At 34.3% G+C, this 19,858-nt stretch overlaps 6 protein-coding genes and 1 long non-coding RNA gene across 7 annotated transcripts; 6 read left to right on the forward strand and 1 right to left on the reverse strand.

The window, feature by feature from the left end:
- Window positions 1–354: 354 nt before the first annotated feature.
- On the forward strand, window positions 355–1,606 carry LOC110226618. The gene is made up of 3 exons (XR_002330561.1): window positions 355–533; window positions 859–1,214; window positions 1,592–1,606. It is a non-coding gene; the product is annotated as an uncharacterized LOC110226618 (long non-coding RNA).
- A 471-nt stretch (window positions 1,607–2,077) lies between these two features.
- LOC9306683 (probable polygalacturonase) lies at window positions 2,078–4,001 on the forward strand. The gene is made up of 5 exons (XM_002868526.2): window positions 2,078–2,522; window positions 2,654–2,774; window positions 2,858–3,032; window positions 3,104–3,174; window positions 3,255–4,001. Exons 1-5 carry the CDS (start codon window positions 2,178–2,180, stop codon window positions 3,890–3,892), a joined length of 1,350 nt encoding a protein of 449 aa, XP_002868572.1. The 5' UTR covers window positions 2,078–2,177; the 3' UTR covers window positions 3,893–4,001.
- Window positions 4,002–4,022: 21 nt separating this feature from the next.
- LOC110226617 lies at window positions 4,023–4,739 on the reverse strand. The gene has a single exon (XM_021018696.1). The coding sequence runs from the start codon at window positions 4,677–4,679 to the stop codon at window positions 4,176–4,178; it is 504 nt and encodes a 167-aa protein (XP_020874355.1). The 5' UTR covers window positions 4,680–4,739; the 3' UTR covers window positions 4,023–4,175.
- Window positions 4,702–6,315, forward strand: LOC9304645 (KAT8 regulatory NSL complex subunit 3). Its single transcript, XM_021018695.1, has 6 exons — window positions 4,702–5,042; window positions 5,130–5,191; window positions 5,270–5,405; window positions 5,491–5,566; window positions 5,650–5,715; window positions 5,816–6,315. Exons 1-6 carry the CDS (start codon window positions 4,912–4,914, stop codon window positions 6,032–6,034), a joined length of 690 nt encoding a protein of 229 aa, XP_020874354.1. The 5' UTR covers window positions 4,702–4,911; the 3' UTR covers window positions 6,035–6,315.
- Window positions 6,316–10,224: 3,909 nt separating this feature from the next.
- On the forward strand, window positions 10,225–12,216 carry LOC9304646 (putative F-box/LRR-repeat protein At5g41630). Its single transcript, XM_021019778.1, is given in 3 exon segments — window positions 10,225–10,794; window positions 10,797–11,243; window positions 11,396–12,216. Coding segments are annotated over 3 exon segments (1,656 nt in total). The 3' UTR covers window positions 12,035–12,216.
- Window positions 12,217–14,199: 1,983 nt separating this feature from the next.
- On the forward strand, window positions 14,200–16,795 carry LOC110226775 (putative F-box/LRR-repeat protein At5g41840). The gene is made up of 2 exons (XM_021019437.1): window positions 14,200–15,292; window positions 15,443–16,795. The coding sequence occupies exons 1-2, from the start codon at window positions 14,288–14,290 to the stop codon at window positions 16,094–16,096; spliced, it is 1,659 nt and encodes a 552-aa protein (XP_020875096.1). The 5' UTR covers window positions 14,200–14,287; the 3' UTR covers window positions 16,097–16,795.
- Window positions 16,796–17,391: 596 nt separating this feature from the next.
- Window positions 17,392–19,845, forward strand: LOC9304647 (putative F-box/LRR-repeat protein At5g41840). Its single transcript, XM_021019428.1, is given in 4 exon segments — window positions 17,392–17,970; window positions 17,973–18,709; window positions 18,845–18,985; window positions 19,072–19,845. Coding segments are annotated over 4 exon segments (1,467 nt in total). The 5' UTR covers window positions 17,392–17,834; the 3' UTR covers window positions 19,525–19,845.
- The last annotated feature ends 13 nt before the right edge of the window (window positions 19,846–19,858 follow it).

A 19,858-nucleotide genomic window follows, 5' to 3' on the forward strand; every position in this document is an offset into this window, starting at 1 on the left:
CGTTCGAGACATATGTATTCCGGTATATTTTGTATAAAAATAGTTGGGTATTACAAAACATTACCTTGTTAAATTAAATTTTTTTTGTAACATAATTTCTGTGTTTAGTAATTAGTATAGTAAGGAAAAAATATCAAATCTATACTATTAATTTTTTTATATTGATACAACTCTATACTATTAATTTATAATGATTAATATCAATTTTACACTAACATGGTCACATTTTGTTTTTTTTCTTGGTCCAAATTCAAGATATTTGTCGTAATGGGCCATATACATTCATCATAAATATTTGTGTTGGGCCGTAAAACATACAAATATTGGTCCTGACATTATTTCATATTATGTTTTTTTTTATCTCGGAAGATACTCCTTTTTGTTCTTTGTCTGAAACCTTCGACAATTTTCTAATCTGAGAAAATAATCTTTGTCGGCCGATCGACGAAGCTGTATCGAAATCCATCTGAAATCCACTTCCATCGTCTTCGCTTATACATCAATTCTTTGCAAATTATAAGATCTTAAAAGAGGTAAGCTTTTCTTCTCTTTGATTTTTGTTTGAACTTTTTTGGAATCTGTCGATTGGGTTTCTACCATAGATTTTTTCTTGTTTCATTATAGATCTTATACAACGATTGTGAATAACCCTTCAAAAATTTGATTAATTATTACCTTTTTCATATCTAATTGCATGCAATTTTTTTACATGTTTCGTTTTGTTTAAACATGTTAGTTAGTCAATCAATCTGTTTCTTCTCAAAATTCATAGTGTTAATAGACTAAATCTAATCAATTTCAGTATATCTTTTAAGCTGTAAATCTATAATCTTTTTTTTGTTTTTATACTTGTTTCAGATTAGTAGCCATATTTCGATGGTTTCTCAAAAGAAGAAGAATAATGAAGATAAGTTTTTTTTATCCAGATTATTCTATAGCTTGAGCACTTTATTGCAAAATGCTCCTGCTTCATTATTCTTTAGCAAAAAAAGATAATTAAACATTTTATTTACAAATAATCATTAGAAGAGTAAATCTATACTATTGATAAATCGTAAATTACAGATGTATCAGCAAGAATCATCTCGACAGTCTCCCCGGAGTATTGGGTGTATTGAGTCCATGAATGGACGATTTTCACTTGGATCTTCCATTGAGTCTTGAATGGTTTGACTGCATTAAGTTCTGTGATGAGAAGAGCCATTGTTTGAGAGGTATGCTTTGAGTTTGATAGCTTAGTGTGTATTGAGAATGTCGTTTGATTTCTATATTTATAAGAGATGGAGAAAGTATAGGGTTGCTTAGGGTTTAAAAAATTCCCGTCTAAGAGAAGATTTGAGAATAAGAATAGTTAAGGTATATGCTTAATTTATTCGGATATGAAGATATAGAGTTTGTTATTATTGGCTAAAGTAATAACAAATCAAGGAAATCGAATATTAAGAGATAAGTTTTCTTTAAATCATCTAAATATATGGGATTGAGTTGTTATTGAAATATCGGTTTAGTTAATTAGTAAATATAGATTTGTTTGTTATGAAAAATATCTTTAGTAATCACGAATCTAATATTATGTTTTGAATTAATGCAGATCTACTAAATGCGAAATATCGGTTTAGTTAATTAGTAAATATAGATTTGTTTGTTATGAAAACTATCTTTAGTAATCACGAATCTAATATTATGTTTTGAATTAATGCAGATCTACTAAATGCGAGAGAAATATAAAAGCCCAACATCGACTAAGCCCAGTAAGCTCATTATGCACTTCTGGATAGAGATCCGACTGCTTGCTCCAAGATCCGCTGGTAATGGATCCAAGATCCGCGTGTAATTGGCCTTAAAATTGTCCATTATACCCTCTGACGATTTCTGTTTTTTAGTCGTTGGTTTTAAATTTTCCAATGACATTCTATTGTAATTTTTTACACATTATAGGGTTAGTTTAGTTAGAATGATTCCCTTTTATAGATTAACTTGTCGACATTCGAAATTTAGTTTTTAGACCGTTTTAAGCTAAGTGAAGGACAAAAACGTAAATTAACAATCCCCTCTGCTTTTAGCTTTCTTCTTCCTTGCCATTACTTCTCTCCAGCTAGATCCACAGTAATCAAAATTCTCCGGTGAGAAATTTCCACTGAGATTTTACTCTCTCTCTATCTTCTTCAATCTCCGATATGACGCTTTCTCGAGCTCCGATCTCTGTTTGCGTACTCTTCTTGCTCTCCACTGTTTTGCCTCACCATCTCTCGCTCGGAGCTCCGATTACATGCTCTGGTATAGTTCCGATGAAACACAGGACCGAGATGCTATCGATTTTTGATTTTGGAGCTGTCGGTGACGGAAAGACCTTAAACACCAACGCATTCAACACAGCGATTGATCGGATACGAAACTCCAACAACAGTAGCCAAGGAACGCTTCTTCATGTGCCTCGTGGTGTCTATTTGACTCAGAGTTTCAATCTTACTAGTCATATGACTCTATACCTCGCCGATGGTGCAGTTATTAAAGCCGTTCAGGTGAATGATTACTGATTCAGAACTTGATTTAGTGATTACGTTAGGCATTGTTTGTTTGTACATTGCGATTTATGTTTGGATGTGATTTCATAGAATTGCCTTATGAGAAATGATTGTTTTGAGTATTTTAGGATACGGGGAAATGGCGTTTGACCGATCCTTTGCCGTCTTATGGAAGAGGACGGGAGCGCCCTGGACGAAGATATATCAGCTTTATTCATGGAGATGGACTCAATGACGTTGTTATTACAGGTGAGGTTGGTTCGGAGATTACTTTGTGTATCTTCTGCAATAATCAGATTGTCTTGTTGCTGAAAATAAGAAGCCATTGCTAGGCAGAAATGGGACGATTGATGGCCAAGGAGAACCTTGGTGGAACATGTGGAGACATGGAACTCTAGAGTTTACTAGACCGGGTCTCATTGAATTCAAGAACTCAACAAACATCGTCGTCTCTCACGTTGTTCTTCAGAACTCCGCTTTCTGGACACTTCATCCTGTTTATTGCAGGTTCACAATCTCACTTTGTAACCATCTCATGAACTTGGTAATTAGTACTTACTATATATCTTTTCGTACAGTAATGTTGTAGTTCATCACGTTACCATTCTCGCTCCAACTGATTCCTTCAACACCGATGGAATTGATCCAGGTTTTTATCAGTTTCCCTTGCACTTAATCATGTCTGTTTTCGATTCAAATCATGAATGGTGTGTTTACTAATTGCCACAGATTCGAGCTCTAACGTCTGTATAGAAGATTCCTACATATCTACTGGTGATGACCTTGTTGCGGTAAAAAGCGGCTGGGATGAGTATGGCATTGCCTACAACCTTCCAAGCCGTGACATCACCATCCGCCGCATCACTGGATCTTCCCCTTTTGCTGGAATAGCGATTGGAAGCGAAACCTCTGGCGGAATCCAAAATGTAACAGTTGAAAACATCACTCTCTACAATTCTGGTATCGGCATCCACATCAAGACAAACATTGGCCGAGGAGGAAGCATCCAAGGGATCACAATCTCCGGAGTTTACCTGGAAAAAGTCCGGACTGGGATTAAGATCTCTGGCGACACCGGAGATCACCCAGACGATAAATTCAACACATCCGCTCTTCCCATAGTAAGAGGCATAACGATCAAGAACGTATGGGGAATCAAAGTCGAGCGTGCTGGTATGGTTCAGGGATTAAAAGATTCACCTTTCACCAATCTCTGCTTCTCCAATGTTACACTCACCGGAACAAAAAGTACTCCAATATGGAAATGCTCAGATGTCGTAGGCGCCGCCTCCAAGGTCAACCCCACGCCTTGCCCTGAGCTAACCACAACCACCCAACAAGGCGGTTCCTGCGAAAACCAATCCTAATTCTCCAAAGATAAGAGACTACATGTAGATTAACGTAAGTTATTGTCATCCTCATAATCAACACTTGAGTCAGACAATCTTTATAGACTAATATAATCAAATTATATAATTAAAGTTTCACAAAACAAAATAATATTCTACTGAATTTGTTATATAGACAAAATCATCTTCTCATCATTTTAACATCATATGGATAATGATATTTATTTACCAGAAGAAGCTTCTTTAAACATATCTTAGATTCTAACACAACAAACTCGAGTCTTGTTCTTCTTCATCTTCTTCAGACCAAATGGTTAAGAAACTTGCGAATCTTTCTCCTGAACATATTCTCTTTACGCTTTACCAAATTCACCGTAATCTTCTTGGAGCTATCATCCTCTTCCGTCGCGAAGCCCCCGACAAAGATCTTGATCGCCGGAATATCTGCGTCTGTACCTGTCGCCTTGACTTCTTCGCCGGAGAAGATCATGTCGTTGCCGTAAGAGATCTGAAGACCACGTCCCAACAGCTCGTGGCGCGGTCGGCGTTTGAAAGGAGCCGTCATCGTCAACGGACGTCTAGGGAAATGACGATTGATCGGATGGAAATTGACGAAATTCACCGGCACTGTGACCTCATCGGATCCGGGAAGGGTGGGATTTGTGGAATCTGGGTCAGGTTCGGCTGATGAAGTGGTTAGGCTTTCGTCGATGATGTCATTTTCCGGCTTGGTAGAAGCGACGGAGAGAGCCAACGTGAGGAACAAAAGAACGGTGACGGTGACGGTAACGGTGAGCGAGGCCATTGTTGTGACTTGTGAAGAAGGAAATCTGCATTGTGGAGGTTTTGATAAACGGTGTTAAACTATTATTAACGTTTTCTAAAATCGATAAAAATAGTTTTGGGCCTGTTTTTATTTTGGAAGCCCAAGTTTTAATGGATTCAGTATTATTTGTTGGCCCAATTAATTTGGCGCGAAAATCAAATCCTTTTTAGGGATTGGAGTCTACTGTTGTCTGAGTTTTCTAGGTTCCTCTATGGCTTCACGGAGGAAAAGAAGAAAGGAGAATGAAGCATCATGTACTGATAAACAAGAGATTGCATGTTCGCCGGTCGTCGTATTCGCTCACGGTGCCGGTGCTCCCTCTTCTTCCGACTGGATGATTAGGTACTACTAATCTTCTTCTGTTTGAATGTTTTAGACACAGAGATTAGTCTGAATTTTGCTCTATATTTGTTGGTGGGTTTGGTTTAGATGGAAAGAAATGTTAAAGAAGACATTAGAAGCTGTTGAAGTGGTCACATTTGACTATCCTTGTGAGTTAATTTTGTGTGAATCGTAAAATTTGATTATTTTTACTTGAAGCTTGAAGTGATTTTGGACTTGATGTGTAGATCTTGCTGATGGGAAAAGAAGAGTTGCTCCGAAAGCGGAGAAATTGATTGAGTTTCATTTGGATGTTGTTAAAGAAACTGCTGCTAAATTCCTTGGTCATCCTTTGATATTAGCTGGCAAATCTATGGGTTCTAGGTACACTTCTTCTTGTGTCCAGCTCAGGCATGTTGTTTTGTCGCATATGTTTCGATGTTGAGTGTGATCTTATTATCACTTGCAGAGTAAGCTGTATGGTTTCAGCTGTGAATGAAGATGTTCCAGTTTCGGCTGTGATATGTTTAGGATATCCACTTAAGGTTTGCGCTTATGACCATGAAAAGCTGATTTCTTTTTCCTGTTATGTATGAATGACCAATTGAATGATATATGTCGTTTTCAGGGCGCGAAAGGTGTGATAAGAGACGAGACCTTGCTGGAAATGGGAGTCCCTGTGATGTTTGTGCAGGTATACTATGAATAATGTAACAAAACTCTATGTTGTTGCACATGAATGATTAAGGAAATAATTGGATCTTTGGATTGTAAAATGGTTTTTGTATCAAAAGGGAAGCAAAGATCCGATGTGTCCTCTGGATAAGCTAGAAGCTGTTTGTAACAAAATGAAAGCTGTGACTGAGATTCATGTGATTGATGGTGGAGATCACTCCTTCAAGATTGGGAAGAAACACCTTGAAACAAAGGAGTTAACACAAGATGAAGTCGAAGATGTCGCTCTCAAAGCAATATCAGCTTTTGTCTCCAAATCTCTTGCTCAAAGCTCATAACTATAGTCAAGGTTTACAGGTTTGTGGTAAACTACGTTTTCTTCGCCTGCCTTGTACATAGCTTAATTCAAGTCTTAATGGCTAATGCTTTCAATTTTATGTCAACTTTAATTGTCTTCATTTCTAATGGTAAACTGGAGTTTTGGTTAGGTAGTGTAGACTACTTTAACTAAGCATCGCTCTTGGCTTTGTGTGATGCTGCACCATTATCAGCCCATATATGTCTCTTGTATGCCTCATGGCTCTTTCTGGCTTTATCCATATTAGGATTTATATGTTAAGTCCTCTACTTGTCTGATAACAGTCTTGAGGTCAGTCCCATATTCTTCTAATCCTTTATTAATCAGAAAACTAAAAGGAAGAATAAACAAAACATAGAAATTAAGTCCTCTACTTGTGATTAAAGAATTCAAGGAACTTCAAAAGATTCCTAGAGTAGCTTCAGCCAATTGCAAAGTCCAACTTTTCGCATATAACTTCTTGTTTATCTCTTAGTCTAAAAGCTCTAAACTCAATCCAAGATTCTCTTGTTTCTGCTGTTTGTTCTTTCTTTTTTCTCTTTTGTTGGTTTACCGTCCCTTAATGACTTGTGTTTAATGTTCTCCTTTTGACTGAGAAAATAGTAAAATTCTTCTAGAATGTTGAAGAAAACTAGGATCGGACCCGTGGTCCACCGCGGGAGAATATTGGTTTACATATGTTGATTTTAATATTGTGCGTGTTTTACGTAGAGCGAATCGTGTAGTGTACTTATAAATATTCATAATAACGAATTGTAAAGAAAATATTCAATTGTTTATAATTAAACCGTTCATAGTAATTATGATTACAAAATGGAATTTTATGTTTTAGAATTCTAAAATTAGACGATTCATAGGAATTAGAGCAGTCAAATTAGGTCAAAAACCGTGGGTCGAGCCCAAATCATCTCACTATGGGGCAGATTTGTGAAAATATATTAAACCCGTAAATAAACGGGCCACATGGATTGATTCGCAGTGGATCATAGGTTTTAATCGGTTTTCGTCCGCAGGTTAGCGGATCAGCCCGCATGTTAGTATTTATTGATAAAAATATAATTTATTCAACATTTGGTAATTTTAAAAATTTTTAATAAAAGAAATTATAATATTTATAAATATAATGAGATATAAAATCATTTTCTCTAAATTTTCTTTATTTATTTATTTTAGTAGTATTTTAAATTTTCGTTACTTTAAAATTATTTAAAATAAATCCACAGAAAACCCCGCAAATCAGCATACATTTGCAGGACGGGTTTGTGTTTCATATATGCTATCTACGGGTCGTGTGAACCGACTAACTATATGTCAAAATATATTTTGCCTATCACAAAACAGGCTTAACGGGATGAATCAACTCGCTTTGACAGCTCTAATGAAAATATTATTTAGTCTTACAACAAAATAGAGTTTGGACATAGGAATAATAGAATCTATATCTTATTTGTTATATGAGAGATTGAAACTTTGAAAGGTGAAATATAACGATTAAAAATTAATTTTTTTTTCTATGATTCGCAAAATTTAATAAATATTTATCATCTTGTTGAATAATTAAACGTCTTTGGTAAGCTTTAAGTATGAAAATACCATAATTTCGATTTAATCTAATTAAATTAAAATTAGTTACATGGATTTCATATCTATTTAGTTTACACGACCAAAATAAAAATATCTAATTAATTTATAAAATAGATAGGTTAGTTGTGATAAATTTTCTAGAAATCTTTTGAAGCAAGTAAGATATCTTTCAATTAATGATAATTGGCTAAAATAAGCAAAATTAATGACAAAAACGTTGATTATTATGGAATTAGTTTCAAAAATATATGAACAAATATATTATACGTAATTAATGTACTGCTGATTGTTCTTTCTTTTTTCTTTTTTGTTGGTTTACCGTCCCTTAATGACTTGTGTTTAATGTTCTCCTTTTGACTGAGAAAATAGTAAAATTCTTCTAGAATGTTGAAGAAAATTAGTACTACTCATTGCTTAATGGATCACAGTACTTGCTACTATACATTAAACAGATTAAATCTGGTTCATGAATTGGGCCCTTCATGAAAACTAATTGCCCAATACATATATATATTAAAAAAAAAAACACTTTCACTAAAAAAAAAAGTTATCTACTACCAATATTTTGGAAAAAAAACAAATGTTATTTACAACTTTATTTTATTTCTAAATATTTTTCATAATTACTGATAAAAATATCTATAAAGTACTTTTAATATTTCTTACAAAATAATTCGTATGAGTTATTTTAAGACTATTTTTGGGATTTTTTAATTTTAATACATTTTAAAAATGAAAATTATATAGATTTCAACATATTTTTACAGTATTTCATAAGGCTGGGTGTTTGGATATCCGCTCGGATTCGGTTTGGGTTTTCGGATTTTAGGATTTAGACCTTTAGGAACCGTACGGGTATTTTATCTGTCCGGTTTGGGTTTGGTTCGGGTTCGGATATCCAAAATACTGAAAGAAACAAATTTGGTTAGATTTGAATTTTTTTTTGTTAAATTTTGATAAACGTAACTAAAAATTTCAGATATTTCGGTTATTTTGGATATTTTAGTTATTTTGATATAAAAATAATTTATTTTTTATTTATTTATAATTATAATTCATTTTTGGTTAAATCTACCTAAAAGTATCTAAAACTCCAGTTTACTCAAATAGCGAAACAGTGAACACCAACTTATTGAATTTAAATCGCAATTACAAAAATTAATTGAATTTGATAAATTGGGTTGAAATTTATAGATTGGGTGGAATTAGAAAGAATAAGAAGAGTAGAGGGTGAATTGGTAGAGGTCAAAAGTATAGAGTAATCCTAGTTGAACGCATATAGTACATTGTGGATTGTTACGGGCAGACCCAAAATTATCCAATTACTCAAAAAATCCAGTAAAAAAAAACTAAAACTATTTAAAGATATCCAAATTAACCGAAAATATAGGTAATTGAATTACCCAAACTATTTAAAATATCCAAAATTTAATGAAATAGCACAAAACTAGGTAAAATGAGTTAATGATTTTTAATTAGGTTCGAGTTTTTTCGGGTACTCGTTTGGATTCAGGTTCGGATTAGATTTTTTCGGGTACCCGAATTTCCGGCCTCTAAAACCCGTTCGAATATTTTCAAAGATCAGGTTTAGCTTCGGATCGAGTATTTCATATGAAATTTATTTATAATATTTTACTTTTAACATCTTTAGAGCTATTTTTCTAGTTTTTTATGTAAATATAGATTAAAATAAAAGCGGCCAGTGTTAATTTATTCTCCAAATTATATTAAACCAAAGTATTTACTGAAATTTTCAGTCAATGCTAAAATGAAAAATCTATTCCTTTTTAGGAAATAAATCCTAGTAATTAAACGATATTTCTCTTCTGTATTAATATACGTCTCTATTAATTTCAAAACATAATCTTAAATCTATTAGCTCCGCCTCTCATTTTTTATTTTCTTTATCTTGCAAAACAACCAAAAGACATGACGACAACGTTCGAGAAAATCTGTCAATAATCTCGAAGCGAGGTAGTAGTGCTTACTCGAAAAAGGTAAAAATCTCATATCATCGAACTCTTTTAATATTTCAAGATTTTTGTTCGTTTCTTGGGTTGTAGATAGTGGTGGGCACGAATTCGATACCCTGAAAATTTGGTATACTCATATCCGGATTCGTTAGATCCATGAAACAATTAACCGGATCCACCACTATCTGAATCCGCAAAAAAAAACTATAGTTGAATTAAAAATAAAATATCATATAAATATTTCAAAAAAAAAAATCAAGAATATTGTAGATATTTTTATTGTTTTCAATTTTGAAAATTACACAAACTTTTCAATATATATATTTCTTAAATATATTTCAAAGCACATATTATTATTATTATTATTATTATTATTATTATTATTATTATTATTATTATTATTATTATTATTGGTATTATTATTATTTTTTTTTATTTTTTTTTCTAAGCACATACAGTATTAAATTCTAAACATATAGGAATCACACGATATTAAATTTTACGAAAAAATGAAACTTATAAAATTTTATAGAAGAATTTAAACGTGTTTTTAATAAACCTTGAATGTTTTCTTGGACCTCACTGAAAGTCATGTTGATCTTTGTATCAGAAAATGGGTTCGAAAAAGAAGGACTTTGGTGGTTGTAGAGATATAATCAGCGATTTACCAGACGCAGTGATTTGTCACATATTATCATTCCTTCCAACTAAAGAAGCTGCTTCAACTACCGTTCTTGCCAAAAGATGGAAGCCTTTGCTTCGGTGTGTACCCAGTCTTGAGTTTGATGACTCTTTGTGTTTCCATCCTCCAATGACTTACGAAGAAAGGAGCACGAATGCTAGAAGTTTTATGCGGTTCGTGGATGGGGTGGCTTTGCAAGGGAATGCTAAGATCAACAGATTCCACTTTAAGGGTGAAGATATCATCGATCAAATGTGGGTGCTTGAAATGATACCAAATGTGTTGAAACGTGGTGTATCAGATCTTGATCTAGACATCTCTTCGATTTGGGATAGTTTTGACTCGATGTTTTATCATCTGCCTCCAAAGATCTTTGTGAGCGAGACATTGGTTAGGCTAAAATTAAAATTTGTACAAGGCGTCAACATTAGTGTGGAAGGTGATGTTTCTCTTCCAATTTCCAAGATTCTCCATCTTGATTATTTCAAGATAGTAACGGCCTAACGGGTACGTTTAACAAGCTTCTTTCTGGTTGTCACGCGCTCGAAGAATTATTGCTGTATAATTTGATGTGGGATAAGTCTTTGGAGCCTGGACCTTTCTTTGTGAATGTGTCTATCCCAACTCTCAAGAGACTAACGTTTCGTCGTTTTGAAGAGTTTGATGAGGCTGAAGATTTTAACAAAAGTGTGTCACTGTCAATATTCGAGAATCCAAATCTGGTTTACATAGAATATATTGATTCTATTGCGGATAGGTATCAACAAGTGAGTTTTGATTCGCTTGTTGAAGCTAGTCTCGGACTCCGGCTGAGATCTGATCTGGTCTATAACCAAAGGTATCATGAAACAGAATATTCTATGTCATTCAAGGAAAAGAGTAATGTAACAACTCTTCTCACCGGAATATGCAATGTCAAGATCCTCTGCTTGTCTGATAACACTCTTGAGGTCAGTCCCCCATCTTTCTCCTACTCTTTTGTTAATTACTAGTCTTGAAAGTAAAAGAAGAATAAACAAAACAATTTTTGTCGATATATATATTGATTAGTCTTGTTTTTGTTAATAGACCAATGCTTAAGGGCTTGACTTGATTTTTATAGGTACTTGGTTGCTGCCGTGATACAATACCGGTTTTCAACAACCTCATTGAGTTAACTATTGAGACTAAACCAGATGGAATATGGAAATCATTGCCTGCTATGCTCAAGAATTGTCCAAATCTAGTAACCCTTGTATTCGAAGTAATATACATACACAATCCCTTTAAATCAACCCTACCACGTTTTTCAACACACTTAGATTCTGAAACTGTTTCATTTATGTTTCAGGGAATGCATCACATATATTCAGATAGATGTGAGGATGAAGACGGGTGCTTATGCAGACATCCTACTGGGTTTGGGGGGGAAGTGGTTGCTCGTACTTGCCTATCATCAAGTCCGGTCAAGGTTCTGAAGATATTGAACTTTGGTGAAATTTGTGATGATCATGAGGACGTTGAAGTCGATGATGAAGATGAGGAATTTGTTTATTGCTTAAGGGAGCAGATAGAGCATGTCGAACACTTCATAGAGAAAATGCCGAATCTTGAGCAAGTGATATTGCACTACTATACATCAAATGATGAAGATGTGATGATGAAAGTGTTCAAGAAACTTGAGAAGCTTCCAAGAGTAGCTTCAGCCAACTGCAAAATCCAACTAATCTCGGATAACCTATCATCTAATGCGTCCGACTAAATGGAGTCATTGTCTTTAGAAGATCCTTTTCTCAGGCTACAAGGTTTGTGTAGTTGCTAAAAGATCTAAACTCAATCCTATGATCATCTTTGAAGACTCTTTTCTTTTCTTGTCTTGGTTTTAGATCTAAACTCTTGTTTTACTTCCCTTAATGACTTGTGTTTAATGTTTCTCCATTTTCTTCTTATGATCTCATCTTGTGTTTGCTCTCTTGTGTTTGCTCTCTCTTCTGCTATTATGTTCAAGAAAATTAGCACTCATTGTTCTCTTCTTGAAATGGATCACAGTTTCTTGATTATAATGATTTACTGCAGATAAATCTGGTTCTTTATCTTGGTTTCAGCTGAGAACATTGACTCATTTGTGGACCTGAAATTGAAGTTATGAACTTAAATTGTCTTTGTTTTAAGCTTTCTCTGAGTCTGAGCAATAATATTAATTTGTAGGTCAATGTAGAAATACAAAATGGAGCATTGTAACCGAACATTGATCTCATCTTGAATGTGAAATAAATAAAATCATAGCATTATGATAGCCCTCAAGAACCATATTGATCTATCTCAGCCTGCGAATTCATTACACTAAACCATAGGCTCACCAATGGGTTCCTCCGCAAACAACAGAAACCTCAAGGCCTCGAGGTTGACTTGTTTCACACGCTAACTAGATCCCCCTTGGTCCAAACAAAACAGTATAGAGGAAGAGTCAAGTAACCAAACATGTTTTCATGATTCCATCCCGCCAAAAACTTGGTTCCACGTTTTCCCGCCCAAAACGTAATTTCCGTTTTTCTACGAAAAATATGATCCCATGTTTTCCTGCCAAAAACGTTATTCCGCGTTTTCCCGCCAAAAACGTGATTCCGCGTTTTCCCGCAAAAAATGTGAATTTCTTTTTTTCCAGAAAAATATGTAAATTTCATGTTACCGCCAAAAACGGAAATTTTGTTGTAATCATATTTTTAATTATTAAATATTAAAATTTGAAATTAGATATAATAAAAATAATTGAGGATATATTGGTAAATATACCTAAAACTCACACTTGTCGCACCCTAATCGTAGGTTTAAATTCCGTTTGTGCAACGATTAGAGTAAGAGTAAATTACAAGAACCTAATCGCTTGGTAACAACACTTGAATCACATCACACTCTAATCGTTTTGCCATTCGATGGTGATATGCGATTAGGGTCATCACATCACACCCGAATCGGGTTGCCATTCTGGGCCTAAATCCCCCCTGGTCCAAACAAAACAGTATATATAGAGGAAGAGTTCAAGTCACCAAACACACACCTTCATCGCCTTCTATAATTAATGTAGATGAAATCGATTCAAGAATGTTGGTGTTCTTGTGTAGACTGGAGATTTGAATCAATTGATTCAAGAATCAAATATCTTTACAAAGTGAAGATAGATGTATCATGTATGTATGTGTTAGACGTCACAGTTGGTTCTTTATAATTGTATCTCTGCTTTTGCATTTGCATGGTACAATCATGTGTATGTTTTTAGATGAAATAAAAAATTAATCGTAAACATCAAAATGTAAATGAATATTCAAAAAGTTTAAAACTAAATAAATATCTATAATGTAGTAAAAAGTTATACAATAAATAAGAAGGATATTTTTAAGTATTTTATAGAGTTTTATTTATGTTTTATAATCTGCTTAATTAAGAAGTTTTATAATTTAATTTATAACAAATTAAAGGTGTCAAATATAAAAATAAAACAAATTTGACAGCTGTGGTGGAGATGACATTGTATTAATAGACGAAATAATTACTAGACACTCAAAAGACATCCAACACATTACTTACATCAAGGTTACGGATACCGTTGGATCAAAATTATGTTTAAAGATCACATTATTATTATTATTCATATAAATTAAATTATTGGGACTCTTGAGAAATGAATTGTGACTTGACAAACACAAAGAGAAAGCCAATCGTCCCTTCTGGCGACGATTTAGAAACCTCACAATTTGTTTGCTTCATCTTTTGTTTGTGTTTCTTGGACACTGCTTTGATACTCTAAAAGTATGTTTTCTCCATTTTCTTCTTATGATCTCACTGTTCATGTCATATATGTCTCCTTTGTTTTGGTTTTGTGGGTACTTGTTGTTTCTTAGGTTGTGTATATCTTAATGAAACCTCAAAGAACCTGAAACTGGTTTTGACATTTGGAATCCTTTTTCTTACCGGAGTTTCATGTCGTTGTTCAGGTTTTAAGTGTATCTGTCACAAAATGGGTTCGAAAAAGAAGGGTTTTGATGTTTCTAGAGATATAATCAGTGGCTTACCAGACGCAATGATTTGTCACATCTTATCATTCCTTCCAACTAAAGAAGCTGCTTCAACTACTGTTCTTGCCAAAAGATGGAAGCCTTTGCTTGCTTTTGTACCAAATCTTGACTTTGATGACTCCATCTACCTCCATCCCCGAGAAAGTAGTAAGAATAATTCTAGAAGTTTTATGGCTTTTGTGGATAGTGTATTGGCTTTGAAAGCAAAAGAGAATGCTCCGTTGAACAGATTCCGCCTTGAGTGTAAAGATGTTGTCAATGAATATCGGGTGTTGAATTGGATATCCAAAGTGTTGAAACGTGGTGTATCAGTTCTTGATCTATGCATCCCTTCGTCTTGGGATGGTATGGACTCTTTTTATACTCTTCCACAAGATATCTTTGTGAGCAAGACATTGGTTAGACTGAAGATAAGATTTGAAGATGGCGTTGGCATTGATGTGGAAGGTGATGTTTCTCTTCCGAAGCTCAAGATACTCCATCTTGATTATTTCAAGATCGATACGAGTACGTTTAACAAGCTTCTTTCTGGTTGTCACGTGCTCGAAGAATTAGTGCTGGTTGATTTGATATGGGACGATTCTCGGGTTAGTTTGATGTCGCGGGAGCTTTGTTCTGTTACCGTGTCTATCCCAACACTCAGGATACTGAAGTTTTGTCGTTCTAAAAGATTTGATGAGGATAATGATAGTGTTTCGTTGTCATTTGATAATACAAATCTGGTCTACCTAGAATATTTTGATACTATAGCGGATAGGTATCAACAAGTGAGCTTTCATTCGCTTGTTGAAGCTAGTCTCGGACTTCGAATGACATCTGATCTGATCTATAGGCCAATGTATTCAACTGACACTTTTCTGGAGTCCAAGGAGAAGATTAATGTAACAAATCTTCTCACCGGAATATGCAAGGTCAAGATCCTCTACTTGTCTGATGACACTCTTGAGGTCAGTCTCATCTTTCTCTTAATCTTTTGTTTGTTGCCACTCAAAAAGTAAAAGAAGAAGAAACAAAAAAATTTGGATATATATATTGATTAGTCTTGTTTCTGTTAATAGAGCAATGCTTAAGGGCTTGACTTGATTTGTTTTTTATAGGTACTTGGTTACTGCCGTGATACAATACCGGTATTCGACAACCTGATCGAGTTAACTATTAAGACTGCACCAGATGTAGGATGGAAATCATTGCCAGCCCTACTCAAGAAGTGTCCAAGTCTAGAAACCCTTGTCTTCGAAGTACCTTACATAAACAATTCTTTAAATCAACAGGTGCCATGTGTTTCATCACACACAGTGTTTGAAACTGGTTTCTTTATGTTTCAGGGACTACATCACAAAGTTACAAAAAGATGTGACGACGAGGACGGGTGCTTGTGCAAATTTAGTAGTGGGTGGGAGGCTCGTTCTTGCCTATCATCAAGTCCAGTGAAGGTTATAAAGATATTGAAGTTTGGTGATATATATTATGATGATGATGATCAGGATGAGAATGACGACAACGAGGATGATGAATCTTATGATGAAAATGGTGCCGACATAGAGGAGCAGATAGAGCAAGTCAGGCAATTCCTAGCGACAATGCCAAATCTTGAACAAGTGATATTGTACTACGATACACCATATGATGAAGATGTGATGGAAGTATCGAAGCAACTCCACGAGGTTCATAGAGTAGCATCAGCCAAGTGCATTGTTCAAATAATCTCAGATAACCTCAGCTTATCATCTACTTTTCCGGACTCTTCTTGAGAAGATCAGATATGTATCAGGCTAAGAATAACTAAACTCTCTTCAAGATCCTCTTGTTTCTGTCTTTTGTTTGTTCTTCCTTCAATGACTTGTGTTTAATGCTTTCTCCTTTTGACTCAGAATAGTGATATCATCTTTTGTTTGTCTTTCATCTTCTTGAAATGTATCACAGTTTGTTGATGATAATGAATTTAATTACGTTGCTATTAATTAAGCACGTTAGTGCATATAAAAAGTATTTAACAGATTAAATCTGTATATTGGTTTCATCAAGTTTAATCCTCATGGTGGATTTAAAAACCGTGCGATGAATATTCTGAGAAAATTGACTCATTCATATACCTGAAATTGTAATTTACTAATTATGAGCATAATCTTGATTTGTAAGTCAAAGTTGACATACAATTTTCAGAGCATTGTTTACCATAACACTTTTTTTTTTGGTAAGATTGTTTTTACATAACACTGATCTCATCTTGAATGTCAAATAAATAACAAAACCCAAAAATACAAATGATAGTTTTTGTACAAAATTCTTAGCATTTGTAAAAATAATGAAAAAATATTGAATTCACAAGAGCGAATTCATCAATCATCACACACTAAACCACATGCTCACAGCTCACTGATCGATCCTACTGCTTGGTTTTTTTATGAAAATGAAAAAATATTGAATTCATAATCCTTTTATTAATAAAAGAAAAAAATCTTTGTAAATTATAAATGTCAAATGAAAATGAGGACATTTTAAAAAAGTTTTAAAATAAATAATACTTGTATTTTGTGATAAAAAAAGGGGTTTTTGCAAAAATACCACTTTTTCAATGCCACTTTTAAAAAATACCCTTTTTTAAAAATCTTATAAAAAATGCTCTTAAAAATATAAGATTTACCCAAATATGTATGTAATATTATTAAAACATACACAAACTACATTTCTATGTATCTAAAATTTTATAAATACTTTATAAATACCTTATAAATGCATTTTAAATACCTTTAAAAACCTTAAAAATATCTTGTAAAACCTTTGAAAAACCTTTAAAATCTTTTAAAATAACTTGTAAAACCTTTAAAAACACCTTATAAAACCTTATAAATACTTGGATCGAGTCTTCAAATAGTAGTTACAATACATAAGTACCTTATAAACCTAATAAAACTTTATAAAAATTTCAGATTTAAAAAAGAGCATTTTTTAAAATGGACATCTAAAAGGGGCATTTTTGAAAAGGGGCACACCAAAAGGGGTATTTTTAACAATTTCCCTAAAAAAAAAGTTATACAACAGAGAAGAAGGATATCATAAAAAAAAAATTTGAAAAAAAAATAACAATTTAAAGGTTAATTGAACTTTGCTTATAATTCAGTTTGACTCTTGAGAAAAAAATGCGACTTTCGTCGACGATTTAATAAAAGAAAAAAAAAAAAAACCCTAACATTTCGTCTTCTCGTTACCCTTTTGGCTATAAAACCCTGACTGTCAAAACTCAACCGTTGGGCTCTCTGCTTTGGTAAACCTAGTAGTTTCCTCCATTTTCTTCTTTTGTATCTAGTCTTTTTGTTCAGGTTGTAAGTAAGTAGTAATGGATCTCTCTGTGATAAAGAATCGTTTTGTATCTAGCCTTTTTGGTATTTTTGTTATCAGTTAGTAAATGAAATTCGAATCCTTTTCTTTACCGGAGTGTATCTGTGTCTTTTGTTCAGGTTGTAACTGTTGATCAGAGTCTGTCTCAATATGAAATCGAGAAAGAAAGTTGTTGGTGTTTCTAAAGATAGAATCAGCGATTTACCAGACCCACTGATATGTCACATCTTATCATTCCTTCCAACTAAAGAAGCTGCTTCAACTACTGCCCTAGCCAAAAGATGGAAGCTAAAACTCCGTTGAAGAGGTTCCACGTCAAGTGTAAAGATGTTGTTGATCAATATTGGGTGCTTGAATGGATACCCAAAGTCTTGAAACGTGGTGTGTTAGATATTGATCTACACATCCCTTCGTCTCGTGGTTTTTGTGAAAACTCGAGTTTTTATCCTCTGCCTTCTAAGATCTTTGAGAGCAAGACATTGGTTAGGCTCAAGATACAGTTTCAGGATGGTGTCAGCATTCATGTTAAACGTGGTGTTTCTCTTCCCAAGCTTAAGACCCTCCATCTTGATTATTTTCGGATCGATACCAGTACGTTTAACAAGCTTCTTTCTGCCTGTCACGCGCTCGAAGAACTAGTGCTGGTTAATATGATGTGGGGTGATTCTTTGGAACATGAAGCTTGCCCTGTGACAGTGTCTATCCCAACCCTCAAGAGACTAAAGCTTTGCCGTTCTGAAGATTTCTATGAGGCTGAATTTCATGAGTATGAAGACTATGATGAGGAGAACATTAACGCGGGAGTGTCATTGTCGTTTGATAACCCGAATTTGGTCTACTTTGAATATTCTGATGCTATTGTGGACAGGTTTAAACAAGTGAGATTTGACTCGCTTGTCGAAGCTAATCTCAGACTTCGAAAGACAACTGATGATCAGACTAAAACTGACAAGATTAATGTAACAAAGCTTCTCATGGGAATACGCAATGTTAAGATCCTCTACTTGTCTAATGACACTCTTGAGGTTAGTATCATCTTTCTCCTAATCTTTTTATTGACTACTTTTGTTTATGTTAGTAGAGAAATGATTAAGGGCTTGAGTTTAATAATCATGATTCACAACTGAGTGATGCTGTAATTGATTTGGTTTGTGTGTCAGGTACTTTCTTGCTGCCGAGAAAGAATACCGGTATTCGACAACCTAATCGAGTTAACTATTAATACTACACCATATGTAGGATGGAAATCATTGCCTCCTCTACTTAAGAGTTGTCCAAGTCTAGAAACCCTTGTATTCGAAGTACTATACACACCCTTTACAACAACTGCTGACACGTTTTTTTAAATACACAATCTGATTTTGAGACTGATTCTTTTATGGTTCAGGGACTGCATCACAAATATACAGATAGATGTGGGGACAAGGACGGATGCTTGTGCAAATATGAGAATCATTGGGGGGCGAAGTTGGATGTCCATACTTGCTTATCATCAAGTCCGGTGACGGTTCTAAAGATATTGAAGTTTGGTGAAACTTTTGATGATGATGGTGTTGATGAGGATCATGATGACTACGATGATGAAGATGTTGAGTCTTGTGATGAAGTTGGTGGTGTCGTAGAGGAGCAGATAGAGCATGTCAAGCACTTCCTAGAGACAATGCCGGATCTTGAACAAGTGATATTGTACTACAATACACCAAAGGATGAAGATGTGATGAAAGTATTCAAGAAACTTGAGAAGCTTCCTGGAGTAGCTTCAGCCAATTGCAATGTCCAAATAAAAGCAAAGAACCTCAGCTTATCATCTACTTCGACTAAACGAGGTACTCTTCTTTAGAAGTTTCTTCTTGTGGTTTCTCAGCCATGGATAATGTCTTAGGCTAAACTCAATATCTAAGATTCTATTGTTTCTGCTTTTTGTTCTTCCTTTAGTGACTTGGGTTTAATGTTTGTTTTCTTCTTGAACTGGATCACATTTTCTTGGTAATACTAAAAATGAGGCACGCAAGTGCTTTTGCTTTCGAGCCACAACAACATCGTCTGAAGCAAGTGGCTTATGCTTTTTGTCCACGCAATCTATTAAGGTTTGTGACTCGGTTATCCATCTAGCCCACTCATTTCTGGGCTTTATTTGGGCCTTGACAACCCAAAATCCTTTTCTTACTATTTAA

This window comes from Arabidopsis lyrata (genome assembly GCF_000004255.2).
Source record: "Arabidopsis lyrata subsp. lyrata unplaced genomic scaffold ARALYscaffold_7, whole genome shotgun sequence".
In the NCBI taxonomy this organism is placed as follows: Eukaryota; Viridiplantae; Streptophyta; class Magnoliopsida; order Brassicales; family Brassicaceae; genus Arabidopsis; species Arabidopsis lyrata.

Excerpts from the sequence above, each read along its gene's own strand:
- LOC9306683 (XM_002868526.2), top strand. The coding sequence starts at position 2,178 with ATGACGCTTTCTCGAGCTCCGATCTCTGTTTGCGTACTCTTCTTGCTC. Across the intron at positions 2,775-2,857 it reads CAATGACGTTGTTATTACAG|GCAGAAATGGGACGATTGAT; the intron begins GTGAGGTTGGTT and ends AGCCATTGCTAG. Across the intron at positions 3,175-3,254 it reads CACCGATGGAATTGATCCAG|ATTCGAGCTCTAACGTCTGT; the intron begins GTTTTTATCAGT and ends TAATTGCCACAG.
- LOC110226617 (XM_021018696.1), bottom strand. The coding sequence starts at position 4,679 with ATGGCCTCGCTCACCGTTACCGTCACCGTCACCGTTCTTTTGTTCCTC.
- LOC9304645 (XM_021018695.1), top strand. The coding sequence starts at position 4,912 with ATGGCTTCACGGAGGAAAAGAAGAAAGGAGAATGAAGCATCATGTACT. Across the intron at positions 5,192-5,269 it reads GGTCACATTTGACTATCCTT|ATCTTGCTGATGGGAAAAGA; the intron begins GTGAGTTAATTT and ends CTTGATGTGTAG. Across the intron at positions 5,567-5,649 it reads GTTTAGGATATCCACTTAAG|GGCGCGAAAGGTGTGATAAG; the intron begins GTTTGCGCTTAT and ends TGTCGTTTTCAG.
- LOC110226775 (XM_021019437.1), top strand. The coding sequence starts at position 14,288 with ATGGGTTCGAAAAAGAAGGGTTTTGATGTTTCTAGAGATATAATCAGT. Across the intron at positions 15,293-15,442 it reads TGTCTGATGACACTCTTGAG|GTACTTGGTTACTGCCGTGA; the intron begins GTCAGTCTCATC and ends TGTTTTTTATAG.